Source organism: Netta rufina (genome assembly GCF_964035555.1).
Source record: "Netta rufina genome assembly, chromosome: 4".
Lineage (NCBI taxonomy): Eukaryota > Metazoa > Chordata > Aves > Anseriformes > Anatidae > Netta > Netta rufina.
In genome coordinates, this window is record NC_140127.1 from 11,472,947 (window position 1) to 11,499,805 (window position 26,859).

Genomic DNA, 26,859 nt, shown 5'->3' on the forward strand with positions numbered 1-26,859 from the left:
GGGGACGATCACCTCCCTAGCCCTGCTGGTCACACTGTTCCTGATACAAGCCAGGATGCCGTTGGCCTTCTTGGCCACCTGAGCACACTGCTGGCTCATATTCAGCCGACTATCCACCATCACTCCCAGGTCCTTCTCTGCCTGGCAGCTCTCCAACCACTCATCTCCCAGCCTGTAGCTCTGCTTGGGGTTATTGCGCCCCAGGTGGAGGACCCGGCACTTGGCCTTGTTAAACTTCATGCAGTTGACCTCAGCCCATTGGTGCAGCCTATCCAGATCCTCCTGCAGAGCCTTCCTACCCTCAAGCAGATCAACACATGCACCTAGCTTGGTGTCATCTGCAAACTTACTAAGGGTGCATCTCTCATTACAAAGTTGACCCCTGCATCCAGTAAACGATGGAGATTCTCCTTAGTCCTCTGTTTGGCATTGATGTATTTGTATCAACAATATTAGTGACATGGTTTAGTGGAGGACTTGTTAGTGTTAGGTCAGAGGTTGGACTTGATGATCTAGAGGTCTCTTCCAACCTAGAAATTCTGTGATTCTGTGAAATGCCAGGACTTTTCAACTAGGATGGAGAGAGGTTTGACAACTCCATCAGCCAGTTCCCTCAAGACCCTGGGGTTCATGTCATCAGGTCCCATAGACCTGTCCCTGCTGAGATCCATCAGGAGGTCTTGAACCTGCTCTTTACTTACAGTGGGTGGGACTTTGATCTCCCAGCCTCCACCTATGGGTTCAGGGCCATGAAAGACTTGGGAAGCCTGTCTACCAGTGCAGATGGAGGCAAAGAAATTGCTGAGTACCTCAGCCTTCTCCACGACTGTTGTTACCAATCACTCAGCTAGAGAAACCCATTCCTAGGAGAAGAATTTAGCCACCTATAATCGCTTACACACTCCTATTTTCACCCCTCCCTCGGACTATTTTCACAAATGTTAGAGGTGCATGGTGGCCCTCGGGGACTCCTGTCACTCCAGCGCAGCAGATCGAAGGCAGCTGGGTCCTCTCTTGTGCTCTTCCTCGAGGCTCTGTGCAGAAGGGATGGCACCTCTGGCACAAGGGCTGGGGGATGGGAGAGAAACATACACACACAACCCCTGAGAATTAGCAACAGAGTGGTTTATTGGTGGGACGTCTTGCAGGTAGGCATGTCCATGGTGTTTGGGGGCTCCATCACAAGCTAATGCTTGCGATGGAGCCGGCGCGACGACGAGTAGGGGACTAGGCGGGCACTCTTGCGACGCTCCTTGTGCGCTTGGAGAGTAGAGAGCAAGGACGCGCCGCGGGGGTCCCAGCTCAGTTCTGGCGGAGGTGGATCCACCTCCATCGGCTCCTCCATGTCTCCTGGCGGATCCAGCTCCATCGGCTCCACAGTGTTGGGCAGAAGGCAAAGCCAGTCCTTGCCTGGGACTGCCCAAACAGGCTGTCGTCCACTTGGCATGTTTTCAGGCCAGGGAGCAGATCCAGGGGCTCGTCCGCTTGCACTCCTTGGTGCAGTGCCTCCGTTGGCTTGATTTTCCTGTGCGCCACCACTGCCGGCATCTGATCTGTGGCCATGGCTGGGTCCTGCACTGGTTTCCCTGGGGTAGGAACGCCTGTGCTCCCCGTGTCTGTCTGCCCGATAGTCCTCCATTTGCCCCTTGCCACTGTGGTGGCTGTGGGAAGGTCCAGGGCCCCTGTCGCTGTGTGGTGGAGGGGATGGCCTGTTCCTCGCATCGCTGCGGTGCCAGTGGTACCGCCGGTAGGTGTCTGGGCTTGCTCGATGGGCACGCCTCTGCTCCGTGTGGCTGGCTGGCTGATGTTCCTGCCTTCGCCTTGTGCCATCGTGGCGTGAGCTGGAAGACCCATTCCCCGAGTCGCTGTCTTGTCTAGGGGAAGGGCGACTCACGGCTTGGACTTGCTGGTGTCGAAGCCTGTCCTTGCTTGGTCCTGGCTGCACGCGATGCCTTCGCTCAGGAGACCTTTCGGGCTGGGGTGCCGAGCCACGGGGTCGTTCACTTGCATGCCGAGGTCCCGTGCCACTGGGAGGTGGATTTGCTTTTGTGGCTCCAATGTTGCCGTCAGGTTTCTGGCCATACCTGGATCCCGCACTGTGCTGGGGACTCTGGGCACGCCTCTGCTCCATGTGGCTGTCTGCCCAATGGACGTGCCTTTGCCCCTTGCCACTGTGGCGGCTCTGGGAAGGTCCAGGCCCCCTGTCGCTGTGTGGTGGAGGGGATGGCCTCTTCCCCGCATCACTGCGGTGCCCATTGTGACGCTGATAGGAGTCTGGGCTTGCTCCATGGGTGTGCCTCTTCTCCGTGTGGCTGCCTGCCCGATGTTCCTGCCTTCGCCCCATCCCGTCGTTGGGTGAATTGGAAGGCCCATGGCCCAAGTCGCTGTCTCGTTTAGGAGAGGAAAGGCGCACGGCTTGGCCTTGCTGAAGTTTGAGCCTGTCCTTGACGAGTCCTGGCTCTATGTGATGCCTTTTTTCTGTGCATTTTCTCGGCTGGGGTGCTGAGCCATGCGGTGGTTCATTTTCACGCCCAGGTCCTGTTCCACTCTGCACCTCATTTCCATTTCTGGGCCCCACGATGCCGTCTTCTTTCTGGCCGTGCTTGGGCCCCATGCTGCGTTGCGCGTTGTTGTTGCGCCCGCGCTCCTGGCGGCGGTCTGGCCGCTGGTCCTGCCGGTTCCTCACGCCGCCATTTGGACTGGAAGAAGGCCCAGGCCCCCTGTCACTGTGTGGCTGGGGGGCCGGCCTGTTCCTCACATCCTTGCGGTACCCATGGTACCGCTTCAGGGTGTTGGTGGGCTGGGTGCCAGAGCTGCCTTGGGCACTGGTGTCTGTCGTGCTGCCGGCGCTCTGCCTCCACCCGTAACTCTCCTCCATCTCCTTCTCCTTAACAGCTGCCTTCGTTGCTGGTGATCACTGGGCCTGCAACGCTGCCCGCTCACACCAACGAGGGCCGCCTCTCGCCTTGCTGCTTTGGCTCTTCCTCCTGCCGCCAATGCCGGCTCTCAGAGGGCCTCGAAGCTCAGCGAGTGCCGGGCCAGCGGCGGGGGTCCGCTTTTATAGGGCCTGCAGCAAGGGCGGGGCAGTGGTAGCCACTGTGACCTCAGCAAGCCTCTGTGATGCAGGGGCCCGTGCGTGGCCAATTTGGGGTGGCTGAGGGCCCCTTGTGTGGGGCTGGCTCCCCCGGGCCATTTGGCTTGCCAGAGAGAAAGGCTGCCCCTCGGCCACAGGGATTGCCCTCCACCTCGCATCCTGTGCCCTGGGTTTATTTTGAACGCTGCTTTTTATGGAATTTCATTCTATTGTTTACAGAAAAGAACAGAAGCACGGTGCATCTTCAGCCCCAATGCCCATGTGTGCTTTATCCTCTGAGTGAAGAACTTCTTCCTCACGTGGCATCTAGTCTAAATCTCCCCTCCACTCAATGCCCTCATCCAGATCATTGATAAAGATATTAAAGAGGATTGGCCCCAGTACTGAGCCCTGGGGGACTCCACCAGTGACTGGCCTCCAACTGGATTTAATTCCATTTACCATGAGCTGATTCAATGGCTCATTATTCTGGAATTCCAGGAGGAGAAATCCTCAGGAACTTTTCTAGCAGGTTATGTAAGAATGAATAATATTGTGAGACTAGATATACCATGCAACACACCTCTCTATCACTTGTTATCCATATTCCCTTTGCTGTGGGGAGAGCAGCACACAAAGGATGCTTGTATTACAGCTAGCTCCTATTTATGCTCTCTGCAGTCTGAAGAACATATTCCTGGATTTCATTCAACTTGACTTCTTTTCAGACTAGAGGCATGGAATAATACTTCTGTTGATATCTGACGGCCAGGAGAGTTTGGTAAATTCTTTGAAGTCACTTGCTGTATATCATTCTAAACCAAATTTAAAACAACTTCATTCCAGACTATTCTATTTTTCCCAGACCTTCAAGGTGAGATTTTCCTGCACCATTTTTCCTTCTATTTCTATTTCTTCCTTTTCATCTTTCTACTTACCACTACCATTTACTACATGTGATAACTCAGGGTCCAAAGATTACTGTATGAGATTCCACAAAAGTAGTCAATACAAGCCTATGCATTTTGCATCAGACCTCCTTCTGCAGCCAAAATGAACTTTTCCAGATGCACAGTGATAGAGTCGCTAGTTTCTTCATGAGTAACTCCAGATAGCTTTGCAAAACCCAGTATCTGAACACATGCATGCTACATTTGCAAGCTGATGGCCTTAGACCAGAATTCCACAGAATCAGGAGCTCTTTGCATTTAATCTAATACACACTGAAAATAAGATGGTTAAAAAATGTATGTATGTCATTCTAGTCTAAAAACATAATTTACAACAAATACATGGTGTCAGGAATGTTACAGTAAGAAGCTAAAGGAACACCGTTTCCTGCAAGCACAATCCTGGAGGAAATAAATAAATAAATAAATAAATAAAATCCAAATAAAGTCAGAGAAGAAAAGATGGAGTATGGAAGAAAACAATGAAATTGAGCCTTAAAGTTATTCCATGTTTTATTCATGGAAAAAATGTATTAGAAATACAGAGAGTTGTCAAAACTATTTTCTGTGAAATTAGCAGTTTAGGGGAAAAAGCACAAAAATAATATTACAACACAGCTGTACTTTCTTTTTATCTACTGCCTCATTTTCAACCTCTAAATAAGTGTATTTTTATGGTAAATTGCATTTTTTTTTATATATATATAAAGAACAACTGTGAGAAAAACAATTGGTCAAGTCAGGAAGATCTTCAACTGGTTAATCATCTTGCTTGGGCTTTTGACAGTTAGCAAAATCACAATCATTATAATAAAGAGAATTTTGCCACTAGCAGTTTTTTTCCATGGAGATTTCTCTGGTCTCAGTGCCTCTGTAGTTTCGATATTTGTAAAGATACTCCTTTAATCTTAATTTCTAAAAAGAATATATGAATTGTGTTTGCAGTGCTGAAAATATTCGGACAGGAAAAAAAAAAAAAAAGAATGAGTATCTTACCCTTCCTGCAACCAAAAAGGACTACACTTATTTACTGACAATTTTCTATTTTATTTCTCACCCTTGCAGATTCAGCAGTTACCATGTGAAAATAAATAAATAAAATACCAAACAAATAAATGAATAAAACCACATGACACTGTTTCTGAAAAGTTGGGAGTTTTTTTTTGTTTGTTTGTTGGCCTGTTTGTTTTTTTCCTGAAGACTTCGTACTGTAAGAGGAACTCAGCATGTGAAACACTGAAATGCCCCAAAGAAATGCCCTTGGATTTTCAGATGTGTTACGCATGTCCACACTGCCTCCCGCACAGGCACACAGCAGCACTGGCTGAGGGATGTGGTACAGGACTATATTCAAAGAGAAAAAAAAAAAAAAAAAAAAAAAAAAAAAGAAGAAGAAGAAAAAGAAGAAAGAGAAGAAAAAGAAAGAGAAGAAGAAGAAGAAAACCGTGCTCTTATATTAGGTTCTCATCACATTTCTATTTTGGCAAGAGTCATTCTTTGTAAACTTACAAAGTGGGACAGAAAAAACAGCACTTAACATACTGCTTACACTTTACCATCTAAAAATGTAGAATTGCTTAAATAAGACAGTATGCTTTGATTTGTCATCATGTTTATTATTGCATTTATTTTCTGCCTGCAGATACTATTAAGGAAGATGTTTCATCTCAATATATGTATAAAATCAAAGGAACGAAGGAAGGCAGTATGACTAATTTAATTACTTTCCTGGTTCTTTCAATAAATGATGGCTGAGCATAGCAATATGAATAAGGATTTGTAACTAAATATCACACTGTAATTATGAAAGAGCAGGAAATTGAGATACAGATTCTGATTCTAATTGCTTCATGATAACCATTTAAATGCATCTCACTCAGAGTACTCTTTCATGACCCTGGAGTTCAGGACTCTGCTCTTTCACCTTTCTTGTCTATTTATGAGGCAAAAAGCTCTTGGCATCTAAATTATCGGTGTGGTTTCTGTGATGATGATCTTCTAACTGTTCCATTTAGGTGAATATTATTTACAAGCACTTATCATTATTAAAATTTGTATGAGATAGAAAGGAACTTAACTTACATTTACTACTTGGAAATATCAGTTCTTTACCCCTCTTTACACTGATGGGGAAAAAAAAATAAAATTGAAAAATAGTATTTCTTCAGAAAAACGATTATTTTCAATGATCTACTTTAAGTGCTCAGCACAGGCCAGATCTCTATAATATCTCAGAAGCACAGCAAAATGCCTATACCTATATGCCTCCCATAGAACTAGGCACATTTGCACCTCAACATTCAGATGAAACACACTGAAAGAGTTTTAGGATAATGTTAAATGGACAAAAATTTATGCTGTGATTTTTTTCCTCAATTAAAATTGAATGACTTCATTCATTTACATAAATAACGGAACAGAAACAGGACTCTCAATTCAGCACTTTTTTCCAGAACACGGATGAGGGTGCTCCGGGATGATGGTAGATTAACTTTACCTTAGTCTATGATTTCTATCTATAGTTGCATTCTAATTTAGTACTAACTTCTCTAGCGCTTTTTTCTTCCTCTCCTTACTGTCAATAAGTTAAGCTTTAGGACTCCTAATAACACCATTAGCCACAAGCATGTAATGGTTATTTTTAACTAACACAAATATGCCCTTCTAATTTGATAATACTACCTACTCTTTCATTGTAAAGCCCATAAAATACATTTCCTATGTGCCTGGTGCTCCTTCAGAAGCTATAGATCACAGTTAAAGAAGTTTAGAAGACAATTTTTGTTTCATTTCCCTGGATACCTGAAGTTACTCCATTATTGTGTCAGATTTATTAAACAATGCTTCAGGGCAAAATGTATAGACAGCTTTGTAGAAAAGGTTGTTCCAAAAATACAAAAATCCCTCTAACTCATCTAGCTATGGAGAAACTAGTTGCAGTCCTTTCTCAAATAGCAGGATGAAACTCTCCACTACATACATGTAAGCCATGCTGAAAGCTGAACATTCGATGTTACATGTGTCATCCAGCAGATTGAAGTCCTGACTCATGCTATGCTTCCTTCACAAGTTTCCTGGACAAATAGCATGCTTCTATTCAGGGCATTCTTCCCTTGCAAAATTAAAAACTAACAAGAACTTATCCTTTTAATTAGGCTATCTTTATAATGATATAATGAAGGAAGTGAAGTCACCTATTAGTTTTTGTCATGTTTATTATTAGTACTGATTATCTTTTTATTACCATCTTGTCTAAAATCTCTCATGACAATGGAAAGTGCTACTAAGTTAAATAACCCAAGAACCTAAATTTATCAGATGCAGAGGTCTTTGTTAATTTACTCTCACCATTTTTATTTTGTTCAAAACCTGTAAATATAAACTACAATATGATTACACACAGGAATTGCAAGCAGAAAATGGAAATGATGGTGTCCTAGTTTAACCTATGCAATGTATACATCTCTAAAGGGTGTCATTAGAGAATGATGAAGCTTTCAAAAGATCTCAAGGTGTTGGGTACCCAATTCTGATTAAAAATCAAAATACGTCACTGTTTTTATACATTGAGAGATAATTTGTTGCCAGTGGTATATCCATGAATATTGAGACAGAGGGAAAGAGAGAGAGAAAGAACATTTCCTATTCTATATTTAAAACACAGATTTAAAACACTGCAAAATTTATTTTCCTTAAAAGAACAAGAATGGATTACACAAAAGCTCTTTGTCAGACACTCAGAGACAGTAACTTCTCATTGGGAGCAGTACATCTGCTTCACTATCAATCTTTGGAAAAACATCCAACAAGTGTTATTTGCCCCTTTTGAGATTCTGTGTTGGTGTCAAGCACCAGTAAGACAGCAGCTAATTAGACAGCAGCTGAGGCAGTGCCAGAGCCCACACTCCTTCATAGCAAACAGTGATGACTTCAGGCTTCTGATCCTTCACTTGGCTGAGGACTGGCCTCAAAGGCACACTGTAACCTGCCACGTTCAAAGCAAAACACTTAGCTACTGCTGTTGGTTTCAGTGAATCAGAGCTGATGCACAGTAGCCAAGGAACAGGCAGTTGGCATTTTGTAGACAAGATGAACAGCATATTTTTCTATTCCTTTATTATATTTAGAAGATACTTCACATTCACTATGAAGCACATTTATAGTTTACAGTTTGTAACTATCTATGCTAATGACCTACTACCTGCATTGAATTTTTCTGTACTTTTTAATATCATCTGCATTTCCTCCACTCGTGGTCAAAAACAAACAAACAAATAATCAAACAAACAGATAAAACCAAAGGGAACAATCTGAACTTAAAGTTCCGATGAGCAATCCTATCCTCCATTAGAATTAATAAAAATAATTTAATTAATTAATTAATTTAATTGACATAGTAGTAGCTCCAAACCAGCCACAGAATTTTCATACAGGTTGTTCATCACATTTAGAGTAACTCAGCAACTACCTCATATCACTCTGTCATTACATCAGCTCTTAGGTTTGGCAGAGTACTGATGGCAATTGGCCTGCACGCTATCTGGATATAAAAGAAAAACCATAAAAATTCCATTTATGTTTTTTAATTTCCACAAAAACAAGCAAATTGCATTTTTGTTGGAGACATTGCTAATAAATAACATAATTATGTTACTAATAGATCATGATCTGGTATGGTGACAGCAATTTGACATTTAAAATAAACATGTTTATGTTGTGCATTCATTTCAAAAACCAATATGCTGTTTCTACCTTATCCTCAGAAGTCTGCAAAACTGAATCTGCCAAATTCATAACTATAACTATATATAAAAATTGATATATGTATATAATTGTTTTCTATGTACACAATGTTACTATGAACACTAACTATTTGTGTTGTGATGGAGTACTCCAACCCAGCCCTCTATGGTTTGGACCTCACTAGCGTGCATCAAATAAAGATCATCTAATAAGAATATGTATCAAAGGTAGAGCCCGTTGGTTCTAATCATCTCACTGATATGTGATTCTTCCTACTCAACAATTCTAGTGATAAACAGCATTGTCCTGCAGCATTACATTTTAGACACAAATAGTATATATGTAATAATTTTTTTTATGCTTTATTGGATCTACAGGAACACGTTACATTGTAAGAGAGATTGCTACATCAGAACTTCACAAGCTCATTCTTTATATTTATATTAATACAAAACTACACGAAGAGTAGGCCCTTCTTTCTGAATACCAACTAATAATATCTGTATATAGAGAGAGATATAGATATATATAAGGCACATCTCTGTCACTGCCACCATTTCAGACATTATTTGTCAAGTCATGTTTTCATGTATGTTGGATCATTGCTTTATAGATGAGGCTGAGGTATTAAATCCAAAATGGCTAAAGCTCTGACTGAAGACAAATCTCTTCCGAAACTTGTACCAAACTACATTATTCAAATCTATTCAGCAAACATTCAAGTAGCAACATGATAGATGCAGCAGGCCAACCTGGGTACACAGCTAATCAATATTGCATTTTTGAACAGCCATTGCATACTTCGGAGCCCTATGTGGAGATGTGGCATGTGTGTGCTTAATACCCAGTACTGTGAGGGCTCCCAACAACTTCAGCTGGGCTGCTCACTGCAAATCCCAGGTGTGCACATATATCTTTGTCTAAAGATGTAGCAGGGCCAGTTTTCTGACACCTATGGCAAATAGTTAAGAAATTACACAAGACCCTGCATAACTATGCGTTTGTGAATTCTTAGAAAAGGCTACTATTTACTGCAGTCATATTTGAACAACACAGCTAAACAGATAACACCAAATATTTTTTTTTCAATAGGCTACGCACAACATAAGCACACAACTCATCCGCGTGAATGTGTATTGCTTTCATAAATTCTCCACTGCTTATATCACTGAAAATAAAGGTCTTCATTATATATTTGAGTAATCAATACTTGTAAGTTATGTTTCACCAGGGAAAACAAAAATAAGTAAGGTTAAATTAATGCTGTCACTTTCTATAAACAGGTCATGGTTTCCTGCTATAGAAACTGCTAACTTCATTAGTTTACAACAGGAAATCAACACTGGAGCATATTTTAAAAGTCTAATTTACTTAGAGTAATAAAAAGCCCCCCTCAAGGCTCATCATGTATGTCATATTATGCTTAGCTTTAAACACCCTAGCTAGAGAACTGTATGGAAAAATCTCAGCAAATCAAGTTGATTAATATTCTGCATTTGTATGCAGTAATGCTCTCCACTCACTAAGTATACATAAATATTATTTTATTAGATTTGAAAGCAATTGTGTTAGGTGGGATAATAGAAAGTCTCTATTTTACATTATCTTTCTCAGCAATATAGTCTTAAAAACAAAAGGAAAAGAAGGAAATTACTACACTAAACTCACTAAAGGAAAGGTCAGAAATTAAGGATTCCAGACTTGTAAAGCCATGCTTAGACTCGCAGAGGACAGAATTCTCCATTCAATGTAGGAACATCTACACTAGGTTTGCAGGGATCTCCTTATCTTCAATCATATGGTTAGATAAAAAGCTAGGGATAGTTTGCAATTTCTAGTAGTCATCACAGTTCACAGCACCTTTCTGAAGGAACTCCATTTCATGAGGCTGCTGCTGGAGGGCAACCAGAGAACAGAACAAGAACACAAGCACAAATTTAATTGGAGTAATAAAAAAAATAAATAAATAATTGAAAGCAAACAAAAGAAGCGGCAAAAGATCTTGGCCTCTACATTTCTACCTTTCTAATTCTACATTATTACACATTAATTAACTACTAATTACACTAATTAATACACAGTGCTACTTTTTGGAGCAATGTTCCCTTGCCTGTCAACTGGCTTCTAGTTCCTGTTTTAAAATTCACTCCTTAATACACATTTCTCCCAGAAAATCTTCCAGCAGAGTTTCATTTTTCTATTCAAAATCAGACACCAAAATTAAAGGAGATCAACACATCATAATTGTTTCATTAAATTCTCAACTTACTGTCAACTTTGGTAGAAAAATCAGAAAGACGTATCCTCAGCCTATACTACTATACACCCTAACAAATACTATTCCTTTCAACCACAGCAGATAAACAACAGAAATCATTGCAAATCTGATTTTAACTAATATATTTTTAAAACTCTGGGGCTCCTAATGACAGTTAAGAGACTTTCTCAATTCGCCATTAACCAGCTCATCAACTGTATTTACACTAAGTGTGGCATTTCAATTGAGGATTGCTATGCTTCAATGTTAGAGCCTGCTGCATATAGCCTCCTAACCAAGGAACATTTTTTGGATATTCAAGTCAAGATGTCATGCTAGCGCTTATAACCATGTAATTTGTCATTTTTGAGATTTTTTTTAGGCTCTTGAAGAATAGGAACTTGCCCGATTCATTAGTTATCCCTCAGTAAGAACAGAAGAACTGAATTCTTTTCCAATTACACCTCTTCATATTTCAACATATTTATTAAATTACCAAGCAGAGCTTCTCTTGGAACATTTCCCATTATAGTAATTCCCCACAGATTTTCTTATAAGGAGACAAAGTGCAGTGTTGGGGCACAAGTAAATTGTAAGATGGCTGTAGGACTGATGGCTCTAACCTAATAAATGTTATTATCAGAATTATCATGTAGAACATAATAGGATATTTTTGCAGTACAATCACGCTAGTGTTGGTAAGTTTGATTTCCTGAAGACAACGTGAAGATTTTCATGCAAAAAGCAGCACATATTTCTCTATTTTCATGTCATATTTTTATACTAATCAACACTCTCATTTTTATAACAGATCTAAAAGCACTTGCATTAACTTCCAGCTGACTACACCTACAGTACAATACACGTGAATGTCACACATACAGAGCAACTTAGGGAACTTGTTATGAATATAAATAAATATTGCTACAAAACTGTTTAAATACATAAAGCTTATGCAGTGCAGGGATAAAGCCTATGTATGATGTACATACCAACAGGAAAAATGAGGTTCACAAATCTTCATGGCTGGGATTGTCTTCAATGACTTTTGGCAAAGGCCATAAGCAAGCCATTGCCTTAAAGAAGCTTTTACAAAAAGCCCAACAAATCAACTACTCACAAATACATGGAAAATTATTTACTCTGGTTTTCAGAAGAGTTACATGCTGAAAGAATTAAAATAACCCCTTGCATTAAATAAATCCTATTAGAATAAAAAAAAAAATCAAATACTGGTTTATCTTCAGCATGGTATCTGTGTATCATGTCTCCCTGTGATTCTATGAAAAGGGCAAGATTAAAGATCTTTCAGAAAATATATATTTTATCTGCTATCTTCTAAAAAAAAAAAAGTCTTGAAAATATATTATAATGTATTTGAATTGAAAAAGAATGCTATTTACGTATCAATGGAGATGGCTACTGGGATAAAACAAACAAACAAACAAGGCCAAAACAAACAAACAAAAGTCTGATATGGTATTACTAACGGGAATTCTGGCTGAAAAGATTTTATCCTGGAAGTAGGCCAAAGCTTAAGATAGCAGCCAGAACAGCAACCTGTCAAAAATGTTTAGATGGCTTTAGATGGCAGCATCTAACTTCAGGACTTTAAGTACTTCAGTAGTAAGCTGATAAAAGTCTCTGAAAATCAATCCATATTACAATGAGAAAAGACTTAAGACAATGACTTTTAAGCAAACACATATAACTATCTTGTGCCAGATCCTAACCCAGTATAAACAAAGACATCTTCTTTATCTGGTGAAATTCGTTCACCTTATACTGTTGATCTCTTCTTCCAATTCTTTCTTCTAACTGAACTATTGAATAAAACAAGTGATAACTAGGCCAATCCTAAATTTTCTGCAGCTAGCACCACCACCAGACAGACAAATCACCAAGCAAATGCTATTAAGAGAAACACCTTTGTGTTTAAAGATGACGTATATACTGCAACAAACATGTCTCTACATTACTGCTCAGAACAGAAATGGCTACCATTTTTCAAAGGCCTATGTAGATCTTTCCATTTTAAAGGCATCTCATTTGCTCCGGATAATGAGCCAAGAGTAGAAAGATTGTGTGTCATATCACATCTCCATCTTAATTACTTTTCCACAAAGAGAATGTAAAATAGGCATTATAATCCTAGCTTTTCCAGAACCTGCTACAAGTCTTTTTAATAATACACTGGGCATAACTTTTCCGTCACCATTAATTCAGTTCTTTAAAATATCAAAAAAAAAAAAAAAAAAAAAAAAGGAGGAAAACACACATGAGGCAAAGCACAACATGTTAGGAAATTTTATTTATGGAAAATGATTCTGCCAGTTAATTTGTTTCCAACAGGCCCAGGGAATAAGCAAGTCTAAACAATACAATTTCTTATAAAAAGCAAGGCTGGTCTCTGGAAATTTTTGACCCATGTTTTTTCACCCATGAGTTGACTTTCTGCAACCACTTAGCAGTGTTATTCATTATTGGTTTAAAAGGACCTTTCTGTGCAGTTAATTTATTGTACCCTCCAGCTTCCTAGCTCTTGACGATTTAGGAAACTATGATCATACACATTGCTGTTATAGCCCTCCATACTCTCTGGCAACTTTGCTTTCTACCAAATGCAATGGAGCTCATGTTTTATTCTAAAGGTAGGTGTGCAAACAGGTTTAAAATGGTATAACACAATGGTTAAATACAAACTTCAAGAATTATCATACAGAGAACAATGGAAACAGGAGCGTAATTCAAGCAGCAATGGTTTCTCTGTACTCGTTTGCTGCGTAAATTTTCATCAAAGGAGGGAGCAGAACTTAAAATAATACACACCTGCAGGGACATCTGTCATAAACCCACATCCACATGAGTCTTTATGAATGGGCAGTGTCGGTATATCCATGTGTGGATGAAGTAGTAAAGGGTCAGAAAAAAGCATGTGAAAGAGATAGTCAGAGATATTCCTACTTATAAGCATCCTTGTGATTATTAGAGTATCAAAAATATATATCAAGTCATAACAGAGTACAAATTCAGACCTCTACCTCTGATTAAGTATAAATTTCGCACACTTTACACTTCTCTTGAGTCCTTTGGAGCAAGCAGGACTTCTACTGTTTTTGGGAAAAGGAATGCAGGATTCCCCACTGCAGGTGTCATGGCTTGGGTAATCCTATTGTAAAATTATTCTGAATACACTGTAAGTTCACCTTGGCTATTGTGATTAATCAATGCAGTGCAACAGTGCCTTAACCAGCCATGAGTACATACCAACCATGAGTGAAAGATTCGAGTTGAACTCATGCCTGAAGACATGGAAGTCTTGTTTATTTGAAGCATCTTATTCTAGCACACACAAAATCAGGTTGCAGTTACATCAGAATGGTAACTGCCTGGTGGAAGAAGTCATTCTAAATATCTAGAAAATCAAATGGGTCAGCTCTTGGTGCTGTGCAGATGGAATTCTGTATCTATAAAAATGTCTTCCCTTTGATAACCCACCCATATGAAGACCGAATGCAGTATGTGAGAGCATCTTCCTAGCAAACAGCACAAGCATTTAGAAATCGTACTAAGAAATGCATACTGCTCTTCCCTTCTAAGAAAATGACTCTTCACTATTTCCAAGTAATTGTACTGAACTCATTTTCATCATATTTCTAAAATAATAGTCTCCTTGAAGATAGTCAGTATTTATCTGTCTTACCGGAACGATGGTGTTGTTGTTCTTCTACAAACTCCAAGTCAAGCATTAGGTCATCTTCATCCAACTCACAGGAACCCAAGTTATTCAAAACATCCTAATACATATTAAATTAAAAACAAACAACAAAAGAAAAATAAGCATTTAGACAAATGGGTTAACCAAACTCTTCTACACAACAGAATGAAGAGTCAGACCTGGAAAATATGTTTAAGTTGCTACAGGAAGTTTTTCTATTAACATTGGACTAGTGAGAAAATGTATGTAATAACCATCCAAGTAGGCCATGTATTTGTTATGTAAGTAGGACATGTATTTGTCACCATTCCCTGTTTTACAGGATCTTCAACATTTAACTGAAAAAAAAAAAAAAGTAATGCTGTCTGTATTACTATTTTTTTTAAACTGTTCAATGATACCTTTTGCATTTTCCCAAGTTTAAACATAACTTTTTGTGAAGCATAAATGTTATTTTTAGCACAATATACAATTATCACTATCTGTTTTTCATTACATTTTGGCATTGTCTGCCAATATTATCGGAACAGAGATTTACTATTCTATTTATCCAAGACATAAAGAGATACAAGTTCAGAATAAACAGCAAATTCAGACATGAGCAATCAATTCATGAATTTTAAGTATTCATATGGGTAGTATAGAATTACAATGACAGAGAAGAAAGCCTGACTGTAAGGTGTAGCTGCTTAGGTCCCTATTCCCTCTTTGTAATTCATTTTGTTTGCTAAGTTTCAAACACAGACAGGTAAGGGAGGCTTATATAATTCAATCTTTGGAATTTGTTTATTATTTTTAAATGGGGTTGGGTGTCTAAAATTAAAAGAAACTCAAGTTTAGTTTCTTTGCACTACACATTTCTCTCCAGGATTTGCTTCTTGGAAGGTAAAGTAAGTGATTGTGCCTCAGGTAGACATCTTTACTCTGTGAGCTTATATTCCATCAGTATCACTGTTCAGGTTTCATTTGTGGTCACGAAATGGCATTCAGTTTGGCCTCAATAAAGGCCTGTTCGGACAATCATTACTTGCAGCCATCCACAAGACAACAATCGGTCTCTAAGTAGGTGACCCACAAACGTAGACAGCTCCATACAGGGAGCCCTGGCTGAAGACAGCCTCTGCTCTCACCACTCAGAGAGGAACAAAGCGAACTGCTGGTAGCATGGCTGCAGGCAACCCACACCAGGACAGTTCACCTATTTATTGTTCTCCATTCCTATGCTCACCACAGGCAATTATGGAAAACAAAGAGAGGAGGCGATTGTTTTCTCTAGTCTCTACCAATTTAAAGATGCTATGCTCAACAGATGAAAATAGAGTTAGTAGTATCACATACAGTCAGGTAAGCATTTCTTCTGACATGATAATATCATGACATTCATAATCTTCTCCACAGTTCCAATGTCTAATCAAAAATACACATATTCTCCAGATAGTATTTTGTTTGAAAATCTACAAATCTACAACAGGCATGATCCGTAGCCTATTCCCCAGAGAAAAAAATCAGTAGACACCCCCCCCCCCCCTTTAATATGTTGGCACCCCAGACATCCCTTATGCTGCCCACTCAAATTTAAACCAAGGGACACTGGATTTCAGCATGCAAGAAGCCATGAATCAACCTGTTTGGGGGGCTAGAGATTGCTATAGAAATCTGCTGTAAAGAAAGCAGAAAAATATAAGAGTAGTATACCTCAGACTAGTAAAAGCCCTTCCTGACCTCACTTCCAACAGTATTTTTTTTTATGTTCCTTCTAATTCTTTCAAGTATTTTTCCCTCCATAAGAGATGTCAATTCTTATTCACACTCAAAGCTTACACTTATTCAACTCTCAAGTAATGATTTCTTTAAATTCTGTTTTCCACTATTTCAGAAACAGTGCACAGGCAACATAATAACTGTTTTTGCTTTCTTTCCCTAGCTTACTGCTAGCATGAGAATACCTCTTCTGAGATGCAGAACCCATTGTTAATGCTGTTATTGCATTTATAAATGCCGAGCACAGAAAGTGAGAATTATCAAGTGGAGAAACTTCCATACAAAGGAAAACACCCATCACATGTGACTACAGTCACATCAAGCACAGAACATCTTAATCCCTTTATCTTAACATTCAAAATTTAACTCAGAGATCTGCTAGCCAACCTTCTTCATAGTAACTATTTCTTTTCCTCAAGGTGACAAAACGTAGATATTCAATAATCAAATCATTTCTTACCATAGAAAACAAAAGCATACTAATGAAAATGCAGTATGCAGATGCATTGTATCAGGTTATGGTATCTGATACCTGCGTAGATACATACTTATCTAGTCTGCATTTATGTTAACATAGAACAAAAACCCAAAGTAAAACCAGTTTTCTGATATTAAAAATAAAATAATTAAAAAAAAAAAAAAACTGTCTTTTCTATTAAATGAAAGTGGGAGAACACCTATTGCTCAATGTTATAGATAACCACAAAATTAAATAACTTTTGAATCACTGTTGGAGCAAATGAAATACCAAAGACTACAAATCTCATTTAGGGCTTATGCAGATCCGTTAGCAGCTAAGTATCTTTCAAAATAGCAACAAGACACTACGAAAATTTGTTTTCTTTTCTTTTTCATATATTCCAAGAGACATGACTTAACCATCTGTCCAACTGTTTTTACAAGCTGTCTTCCAAAAGGAGAATCAAGGATTATAGCAAGGTAAGATCAGAAAAAAATTAATGAAATGGTGTCTAAACAAATTAAGAGCTTTTTCTTCTATTTTGAAATTCCATTTTTAAATTTAGACATTATTAGGCACTCAAGGTTCACCAAAATGATGTATTAAACAACTCAGAGAAGGTAAAACATATCTTGTTATATTGTTTTATTACTTAATAAAAGCATTCCAGTGAAAAGGTCCAGAACAATCCCTGCAATTTTTAAGCAGTATCTAAAAGTTTTTCATGCCAGTACTGGTTAAACGTAGAAAGCAAGTAGCACAAAGGTTTTTTCTTTAAGTTGGAAATATTGTTCATATTACAGTTGACCAACTGAACCCATATTGATATTAATGCTAAACATCCTTTGAGGAACCATAACAATAGCAATGAGCATGATTTCAAGGTAGTTCAGTATCTCCTACTCCTTGTGCATCATCATGCGTCATCAAAAGTCTTGTGAGATTGCCTGCAATTTCCTCGCAGTTACTGCAGAAATGTAGTCATTCACAGGCCTTGTCTTCTAAGCTGAAGAAACTCCACTGAGTAAGATGGACTAAAAATAAAATGTTGTGTACAAGTCTCCTCCTGTATAAAATTGCCTTTCAGGAAGGCCCTTGCTTCCAGTAACCTTCAGAGCAGAGAAAAATCATGCCCCATCTATCTGTTCTTGTCCTTGACTGGGAAGTTCTTCCATGTCCTGCAAGGCTGGTGTGTACCCTGCTCCTTACAGCGACATCTCTGCTTATCCACCTGATGTCTTCCCCATGCAGCTGTAACCCCCTTGTCTCCCCTTTCCTAAGCCTCTCTGACTGTGCCAACAACAGTAGACAAGATAAAAGTAATAAAGTTTTATTCTGATACTTATTTTTCTCAGAATTAACTAAACAAACAAACAAACACTCTTTCCTCAGGAGTTTGCTTGTTCTTTATAAAAGAACAATTCACAAAACTGGGAACAAACAAAGCAGCTGCTACCCACCACCACAGGAACGAACACTTGCCACGGTGAGCTTCTCTATCTGCTAGATGTGTCAACTCTGCCAGTTTAGTGGCTTCCTTCTTGTTATCCACCACTGAGGAGGAACATTTGCTTGCAAGGAATCACTCCCCAGAGGCAAAAGAGGTATAAACAAACTCATGAATGCATAAAAGCACATCCAAGCAGAGGAGCATTGGTAAAGTTCCAACTTCTGTCTTCACAGTAATATTTTCTGTAAATATATAGATATAAAACATAATAGAAGGTCCCTGGAAGGATCTGCTTAATGCCACAGTTCAGCAGTACTGCTCTGAGACATGCCAATGTATTCCACTCCTATGCCTCCTAGCTAGGAGTTTCATCACTCCTTGCAACTCCTTTGTTGATATGACAATTGGTAACATCTGTAATTTCTTAAGCTTAATACCTTTTGACCCTCTCCCTGCTCTCCCCCTCACTACTGCTACTACACTCTTTGAAGAGCAAGGCAATTAAATTAAAAAAACAAAACAAAACAAAAAAAAAAAAAAGAAAAATAATTAAAGAGGGACTGAGAAAATAAAAGAGAGAGATGAAGCCCTAAACCAGCATTCAAAGAGAATAGTTTTAAGGCATTGTTACATAAAGAAACGAACATTTCCATCAAGGTTCCAAGGAAAGGTTTGTTGTCTATTTATGGTGACATATTTATTTGTTCCAGAAGGTAAATCATTTAGCAAGGGCAGAAGCTCTGCAGCAAAACCTTCTTATTTAGTTTGTAATAGCCCCTTTATAAGCCCTGAGACATATTTCCTACTTCTGTGTCTGCTTCCCACTTGACTTCTAGCCCCATTCTGCCTTTAAAATGGATCAGGAAATCACATGGTGGTGTTTTTTTCCTTCCAATTTATCTAACCATTTTGTATACCTCAGCGTCTCTCCCTCTGTGGTGGTTGCATTAACAACTACAACACACCCCTGCATCAACGCAGGCTGATCAGCCACTGTGGAGGCAGCACTCAGCAGCATCTGCTTCCTTGAGCAGAACCTGTATGCAAAGCTCAGTATAAAGTAACTTTGAGCGCATCTCCATCCAGAGTCTTTACACGCTCTTTTTGTTACAGCACTCAAGTGTATCTATTCTGACCTCCATCGCTGTTATTTTAATAGACCAATACCTAAGATGCAGAAACCCAAAGGGAAGTTGGAATTTTCTTAGTTGGAAGAAGAGTAGAGAGAAATGGACCAACGGTATCTGAGAGAAGGTCAGGGTATACTGAAATTACCATTTGCCCATCTCTCAGGTGTCATTTTTCCAGTTTTCCTGTTTAAGACATGCTTCAGCCCCAGTTTCCATACTTTTCTAACTTTGACATGGTGAAATACTATGGCTATGCAAACAAGTTTATATTTAAACAAGAATTTAACAATTATATTTAAAATATTAATAATGTGGAAGAAAAAACAGTAACTTGTACACTGTTTCAGACTGCTTTTGATAAATGTAACAGTACATTTGTTCTTTGATGGCTGTAGCAGAACACAGCATTAACCCAAGAATATTTCAGTAGAATATTTCAGTAACTTTTCAGTAAGTATTTTTGCATTGAAAATTCTTTCATCAAAACAAAAGGCGTTTAGCTACAGTTTTCCATCCAACTATTAGGTATCTTACTCAAAGCTCATTGGCACCAGTGGGATTCAGTTTAGTTTTAACTTGGTCCAGATGTTCTTAATAAAGAAATAGGACTTCAAACTAGTTTAATTATAAAAGATATGCAGTAGTTTGTACAGATATAGCTCAGGAATAACTGAAACATTCCGGGAGTAGAAACATACTAGAAATATAAGTCCCATCCAGTAAGTTTACCCAGGATTGCTGAAGGAGGCTACCTACCTATCATAGTTCCTTCCCTATTTCTGTCTTTCTTCCTAGTTTTCTTTCTTGTATTCACTCCAAGGAAATCTTAAGTGTAATATATGTGTTCTTGGTCCTTTTCCAAAACAGTAAAGCATTTCAATGTTTTTAGCCCTACTCCAACCTAGAGTCTACAACTTTTAGAAAGTTTGAAAGCTGCAATAAATAAGAAGAGATTTAGTAATAAGTACATATTAAATTCCCAACATAACAGGTCTCACTTCTACTGTTAGGCTTAATTAAACAACAAAAACCAAATAACATTTTCTTTATGAAACCCCTTTTATTGTTGTTTATTATTATTATTACTCCAAATAACCAGTTTAAACATATAAATAGCTAGTAAAATTACTGCTTGTGGAATTAAACTATACTCATTTAAAAACTGACTACCCTGATATTCAAAAATGACAATAAGACATACATATGAATACACAAATGTACTAAAGCATATTATTTCATCAAACAATGCAATTCAGTTCCAAAATGGACCTTACAAAATCATATAAATTGCACAACGTATATAAACAAGGTAGGGCAAATCCATACAGAACTGAACATTAACAACTAATATTTGAATAATTGCTAATTTAGTAATTCAGTATATTAACTAATATACTGAACTCTCTAGGCTCTAGGTGTGAAATCTGCTCATTTAAAAAATCCAGAAATCAATGGAACCAAATCTAAAAAATCATTTATTTATGTTTACACACATTTTTATTCTTGACTTCCCTCTCAGACACCATTGAAATAATAAAGTAATAGCAATGTCCTAACTGCAGCTGACACAGGTTCTCTGCCATTACCAGCATCTTCAGAGAGTTGCATGCATTATTTTGTAATTTTATTTTAATTAACATGCAGTCCATAGTCAATATGGTGTTCAATAGCTTGTGTTTCCTTTCATTTTCTGTGCTGGTATCTTGAGGGAGATTCAGCTCTGACAACTTTTTTGTGTTTAAGCAAAGGGATGTAGGCTGTTCTCTGATCAGTACTTTTGTATATTCACACAAATGTTGCCACTGGGACCTGGCATTTTCCCATGGTTTTCACAGTTCTATTACACAGGTGCCAGAGATTTCCATTTCATTACAGTACGGTGATATTCCAACAAAATCTTGACTATTGCTTGGAGATTGTTCAAGACCTTTGAGATCTTGAGGTCCAGTAAGCAACTTAATGCTGCTACAAGACTGAAGTGCTTACATGTTCACAGTTACTCAGTTCATAGATATTTGTCAGACAAATATGGCTGAAGATGCCACCCACAGAAGTCACTGAATGCTAACTTGGGCAATACACACAATGATACAACCTTACTATCATGAGCTTGAATATACTGAATACATTTTGTTAACGTTGCTTTTGATTAAGCTTTGCATCTGTATTCCTGAAGAACAAACATGAGACCAAGACCTGCATTCATTTCTGTGTGTGCCTATGTAAAATACTGCTACCAGAATCCAAACCAAGAAGAGGAGCTTTGGTCATGGGAGTACCACTCTGAAACATAGTTCTGCAGCAGCAGCTACATCCTATATGGACATACATGTATTTTAGAAAATTCCTAAAATCCAGGAGAGTAACTTTTAAAACTTTTTTTTTTCCTGATACAATAGCCCATGTCTCATTTTCATAAGTGATTATGTGAGAATCACTGGAATTTCAAAGATAGTTTAGAACTACAAGAATGAAAACCACTTTTCAAAAAATACTTTGAGTTCTGTTTTGTTTTCCTGTCTCCCTGTGTTGGCCATCTTTCTGAATCATACTCTTCTGTGCTATTGTTCTTAGCCATTTTCTGAACACAGGTTTTCAAATCTTATTGTCTGTTTTTTTGTGTGTGTGTTGTTTTTTTTTTGTTTTGTTTTGTTTTCCAAAATATAAGGGCTTACTGCTCATGCCTCCCAGTACAAATGAGGCACTAAATGTGGTTTATTAAATTCCTCTTTGGAAGAAAAATAGCCTGTTATTATATCTATAGTACTATTTTTGTATTTAATATTATAGATTCCTTTTTTTTTCCCTCCGTAGAAATACATGTGGAAGGCTATTTGAGATCAATGCTTTTGAAAGAACACAAAGAAAACACACTCTAGGGAGAATAATTTGATTCTTTTGTAAGAACATATGTATGGCAATTCACCTGTATCTGCTCAGGGTCACTGCATATCTGATGCCGGAAAAGATCAGAATTAAATATTTCAAGTCTCAAATGATTTCTAGAGATTGCCAAAAGATATCACTTCATCAAAATTGTACTCTGCAAAGAAATGTGGTGTACAATCAGCATAAGAATGAAAACTCTGAGATATACTCAAGGAAATGAAAGACCTTGAGCTATTTAAAGTAATGTTAACTCCTAGAACCGTACCTGAATAATTCATGGACATAATGAAGTATTTCGCCTTCTGCACTCTCCCACATACTTCAAAAGGAAAATGAAAATACATGAAGCCTTGCAAACAGAAACCCTGCCAATGGTATAAACGTCTCTGCATCAAGTGTAAAGTTTCTGGGTAACTTTCATATACCAAGAGCAGCTTAAAAGTATTCTTTTCTTCTGAATAGCACCACCCAAAACGCTTATTATTCCCTAGTCACATATATGAGAGACATTAGAAAAGGTAAAAAAAAAAAAAAAATACATCTTGTAATGGTTGGCAAGAACACTCTTTTTGTAGCTAATGTGGAAATTCACTTATAATATAGATGAATGTGCCCTTCAGACCCAAAGACAGAGGATTATCAGTGGAGAAAATTGTCCAAGTACAGAGCTCAGATCCATTGTACTGCTCCTCAAAATATTTTTTGCACACAGTTCTGGCTGTGCAAGGGAAGCATACCATCTTCCATCCTACTCTTGTTTCTGCCCTTTTGATTCTCTTTGTGCATTAAATCAATGTCTGTAATGATGCTCCTTTTGCCTGATCGATTATAACTAATAACTAATGGACTCTCCTAACTTCTCAGTTTGCACTGACCCATATGGGGTTCACTACTGCAATACAGTCTTCCTGCTGAAGCCACAGAAATATAACACAACACAAAGCTTGAGCACCTCTGGTGGCAGGAGCTGACAGTGCTCCTGTCAGGCCATACACTGTGGAGTCAATCAGGATCAAACCAGAGGGAAGTGACATCTGCCTTCAGAAGTTCATGGGTGAAAGAGTGAGCAAATAACATGTTGATATACAGCACCAACAGTCACTCTACAGTATTAACCAACTTTCCTGTCATTAGAGAAGCACATACATGAACCATATTTCAGGGTACTGTGATGTGACCAGCACCTTCCTCGCCCTCCCATCATACACCTGCAGCTCTTCTTCCTGCATAGCACCTGGAGCTGCTGCCAGCCCACCTAAACACATTTTCTGCTGCTTGGTCATCCAAATGCTACAGTACTGCTGAGGATAATGTGCAGATGAAAGCCAGAAGTGGATGACCATACTACAGTACTGATCACAATGAAGCAGTGTTATCTGCCTCTACAAGAATACTTTTGAACACCAGTGGATTCACCTTTGCACATGTAACCAATTATACAATTAGTATTTTACTTGCACTCATATATATATATATACAAAAATAGAGAGGCAATGACCAGTGCATATGATTTTTGTAACACCATAACACCACTAAGAGTGTAATTAATAAGAGTGCATAAGTAACTTATAATGAACACATCAAGCAAAGGTATATAAATAATAAACATATAAGTAATAATCAACTCCAAATATTCAGAGACTTGTGGCATAGTTGCACAAACAGTGTACAGCAAAACACACAACCAGCTTGTAAGATAACAACAGAGGAGGCAGAACAGGCAGGAAAGGTGTGTGATGGAACAGGGCAAGTCCTGGTTCCAAAAATAAGATGACCTATGGGAGAGGCAGGCAAGGTCCTCACCCCTTCTTTTCAGAGAGGAGGCTGAGAAGCACAAAACCACCAAGGATAAGCAAGGTATGAGTGTGTATGTGGAAAGAAGAAGCTGCACACTTAGGTTCCAGTTTCCAACATCAGAGAACACAGGAGCTCGGTTGCCGCTGCCTCAGTAAGGGAGGTGCCAAGGACCATAACCATCACCAGTACCCACACCCTGGCAAAACTGGACTCATTTGCCAGTGTCTAAACAGCCCCCTTATAGCAACCTCTAATTCCCAAACTTGCAAACATGTATGTAAAGGTTCGTATACCCATTTGCAACACATGAGCTAGCTGCACAGGCAAACAGCTCTTAGAGAATCAGGAGGGAACAGATGCCCTCAGCCTTTAAAATTTACTATTTTTTATGATTCTGCTAAAGTATTCAAATGAATCCATCTTCAAGTCAACTACTAGATAAGAATCAGTTCTTAACAAAGCAGCACTCACTTAACATTGAATTAACTGTCAAGCAGTAGAATATCAAAGCAAAAGCCACATTTAAAATGTGTACATGCTTCTGTGCACCAGAAAGCTTGAGATTTGAGTCTGTGAATAAAAGAAAAAGAAAACAAAAACATTTCAGTCAGAGGCACTTTTTTGCTTGTTTGCCATTTTTTTTCCAAATAATTCTGAAGTGCTGAGGTTCACTTTCATTGTATCATGACAACAGGATTTTCTGCATTTGAAAGAAAAAAGGTGTGAACATTTTTCATACATCAATCTCTAATTTTCACTAACAGAACTCTAGAAAAAAAAAATCTTTTGTTGAGAAAGGATAAAAATGCATTCAAAGAAATGCAATAAAGCTTAAAATGACCAAATAAAGCCTTAATAGATTTTTTTTCCCCAGTCATACACACACATGCTTTTCTCTCAGCAGATGGATACATCTGCAGCACATAATTTGCTTTGTGGATTAGTTACTGCTTTTACAGCTTTTGTAATAGGCAAAGCACTATGCGAGCATTCTAGTACAGTCATTATCATCATATAGCTTTGGGAAAGTTTTCTACATCTCCTGTGCCAGATTTTTGTGCCAGACACAGAGAAAGCTCCTTAGGTATCTCTGTCCTGCATTTACATAGAACACAATTCAGACTGTTCTGTATTTGCATGCACTTAAGGGATGTGTGTTCAACAGGTCATTCAATGCATGGATTGGTCAGGTAAAACACTAAAAACATTGAAATTAAACACATAACTTACGGCTAAACCTTCTGGCAACTAGAGACTTCTCGCTCTGTCCTGACAACACCCAAGTCAATGCTTCAGCCAACATCTAAATAGTCAAAAATCAAATGTAATCAATCTTGGAATTAATTTTTGGCTTTTCTTTGCCAGTAGTATGCAGAGGGGAAAAAAAAAAAAAAAAAAAAAAAAAAAAAAAAAAAGGATGTAACCACATTACTAGTGAGGAGTTGTCCTCCCTAAAATAGAAACATTTAAATTCATGGGATACAAGAGGCAGAACCTAAGCATTACAATCCTGATAATCCACCACTGCTCACCACTGCTCGGAAAGGCAAACCTTGGCAATTTCTTTAGAGAATGTTGTTCTTCTGACAAAACACAAAATAACAATTCCCCCTCTGCCACCATCCCTGTATGGACAGTGGAATTTAAACCCCATTTCTCCAAACAAAACCAACATTGCTTACAATGTGTTTTCAGTATTTCTGAAAAGCAATGCAGAAAAAGGTATATGCAAAGGTATAGCAAGCTCAAGATTTGATCTGTTATTCTTGCACGTAATCTTCCCACAAAATGTCACCGTTCTAGTTGTGTCATCACAACTCTACTTGTGATGGAGTCAGGAATTTTGGATGCTAAATGAAGATAACCCATTTTATAGCTTGAGCATTAATTTATTTCTCATAAAAGACTATAATCTTGCCACGTATGAAAAACTCAAAAATCTCCTAAACATATGTTTAAATAAATATTTTTTTTCCAGTAACATGAAAATGTTACTTTTTTCCTCACAATACAAGCCAATTCGAGACTGAATCTTCTGTTTCTAATTCTAATTTGTAGCCTGTAATATTGGTGATAAATCACTAAAAACTGAGCCCTTTAAATCAAACCACAAGTGACCCTTTGCTATGGCATCATTAATGCAATAACATAATAGATATGCTATTGCTAATATTATTTGAATTCTTTCTGTTTCCATGGTAACTTTGGCCTACAGCTGCTCTGGTAAACAGGGTTTTAAATCATTCTTTGAGAAAGGCTTCTGCTGAAATGTCATTTTTCCGCTACCGAATATTTTCCCCAGTTTCTTTGTTCTGTTCTTTTTCACAAAGAAAAACTGTAAAGGCAATTACTGACTTTTTTTTTAGTTATTGCAGTTGAATGGGTAGTGAAGTGGGAACTTGAGGAAGCAAGGCATCCTATAACAAGATTCACCTAACATCAGATCAAAATGTAATATTCCACCTTGGAAAGGTACCTAAATCTCAGAGAGACTAAGAAACATGTCCCCTTGTCGGACATACTGCAATGCATAGATTTTACAGGCTTTGTTACTACTCCTCTGTACTTTTAAAATTTTAATGCTTAAAAGGACTCTCTCAGTACCTGTGTGCACATTTTCTTCTAACAAAC

The 26,859-nt window shown here is 38.4% G+C and overlaps 1 protein-coding gene across 1 annotated transcript in view; it reads right to left on the bottom strand.

Annotated features, from left to right (window-relative positions):
* The window catches only part of CCSER1 (coiled-coil serine rich protein 1), a gene marked incomplete at both ends in the record, with an annotated part of 580,304 nt that overhangs the window by 503,094 nt on the left and 50,351 nt on the right, over positions 1-26,859 (bottom strand). The window contains one exon of the mRNA XM_084286653.1: positions 14,727-14,820. Within this exon, the coding sequence (XP_084142779.1) occupies positions 14,727-14,820 (94 nt within the window). The remainder of the gene's footprint in view (positions 1-14,726; positions 14,821-26,859) is intronic.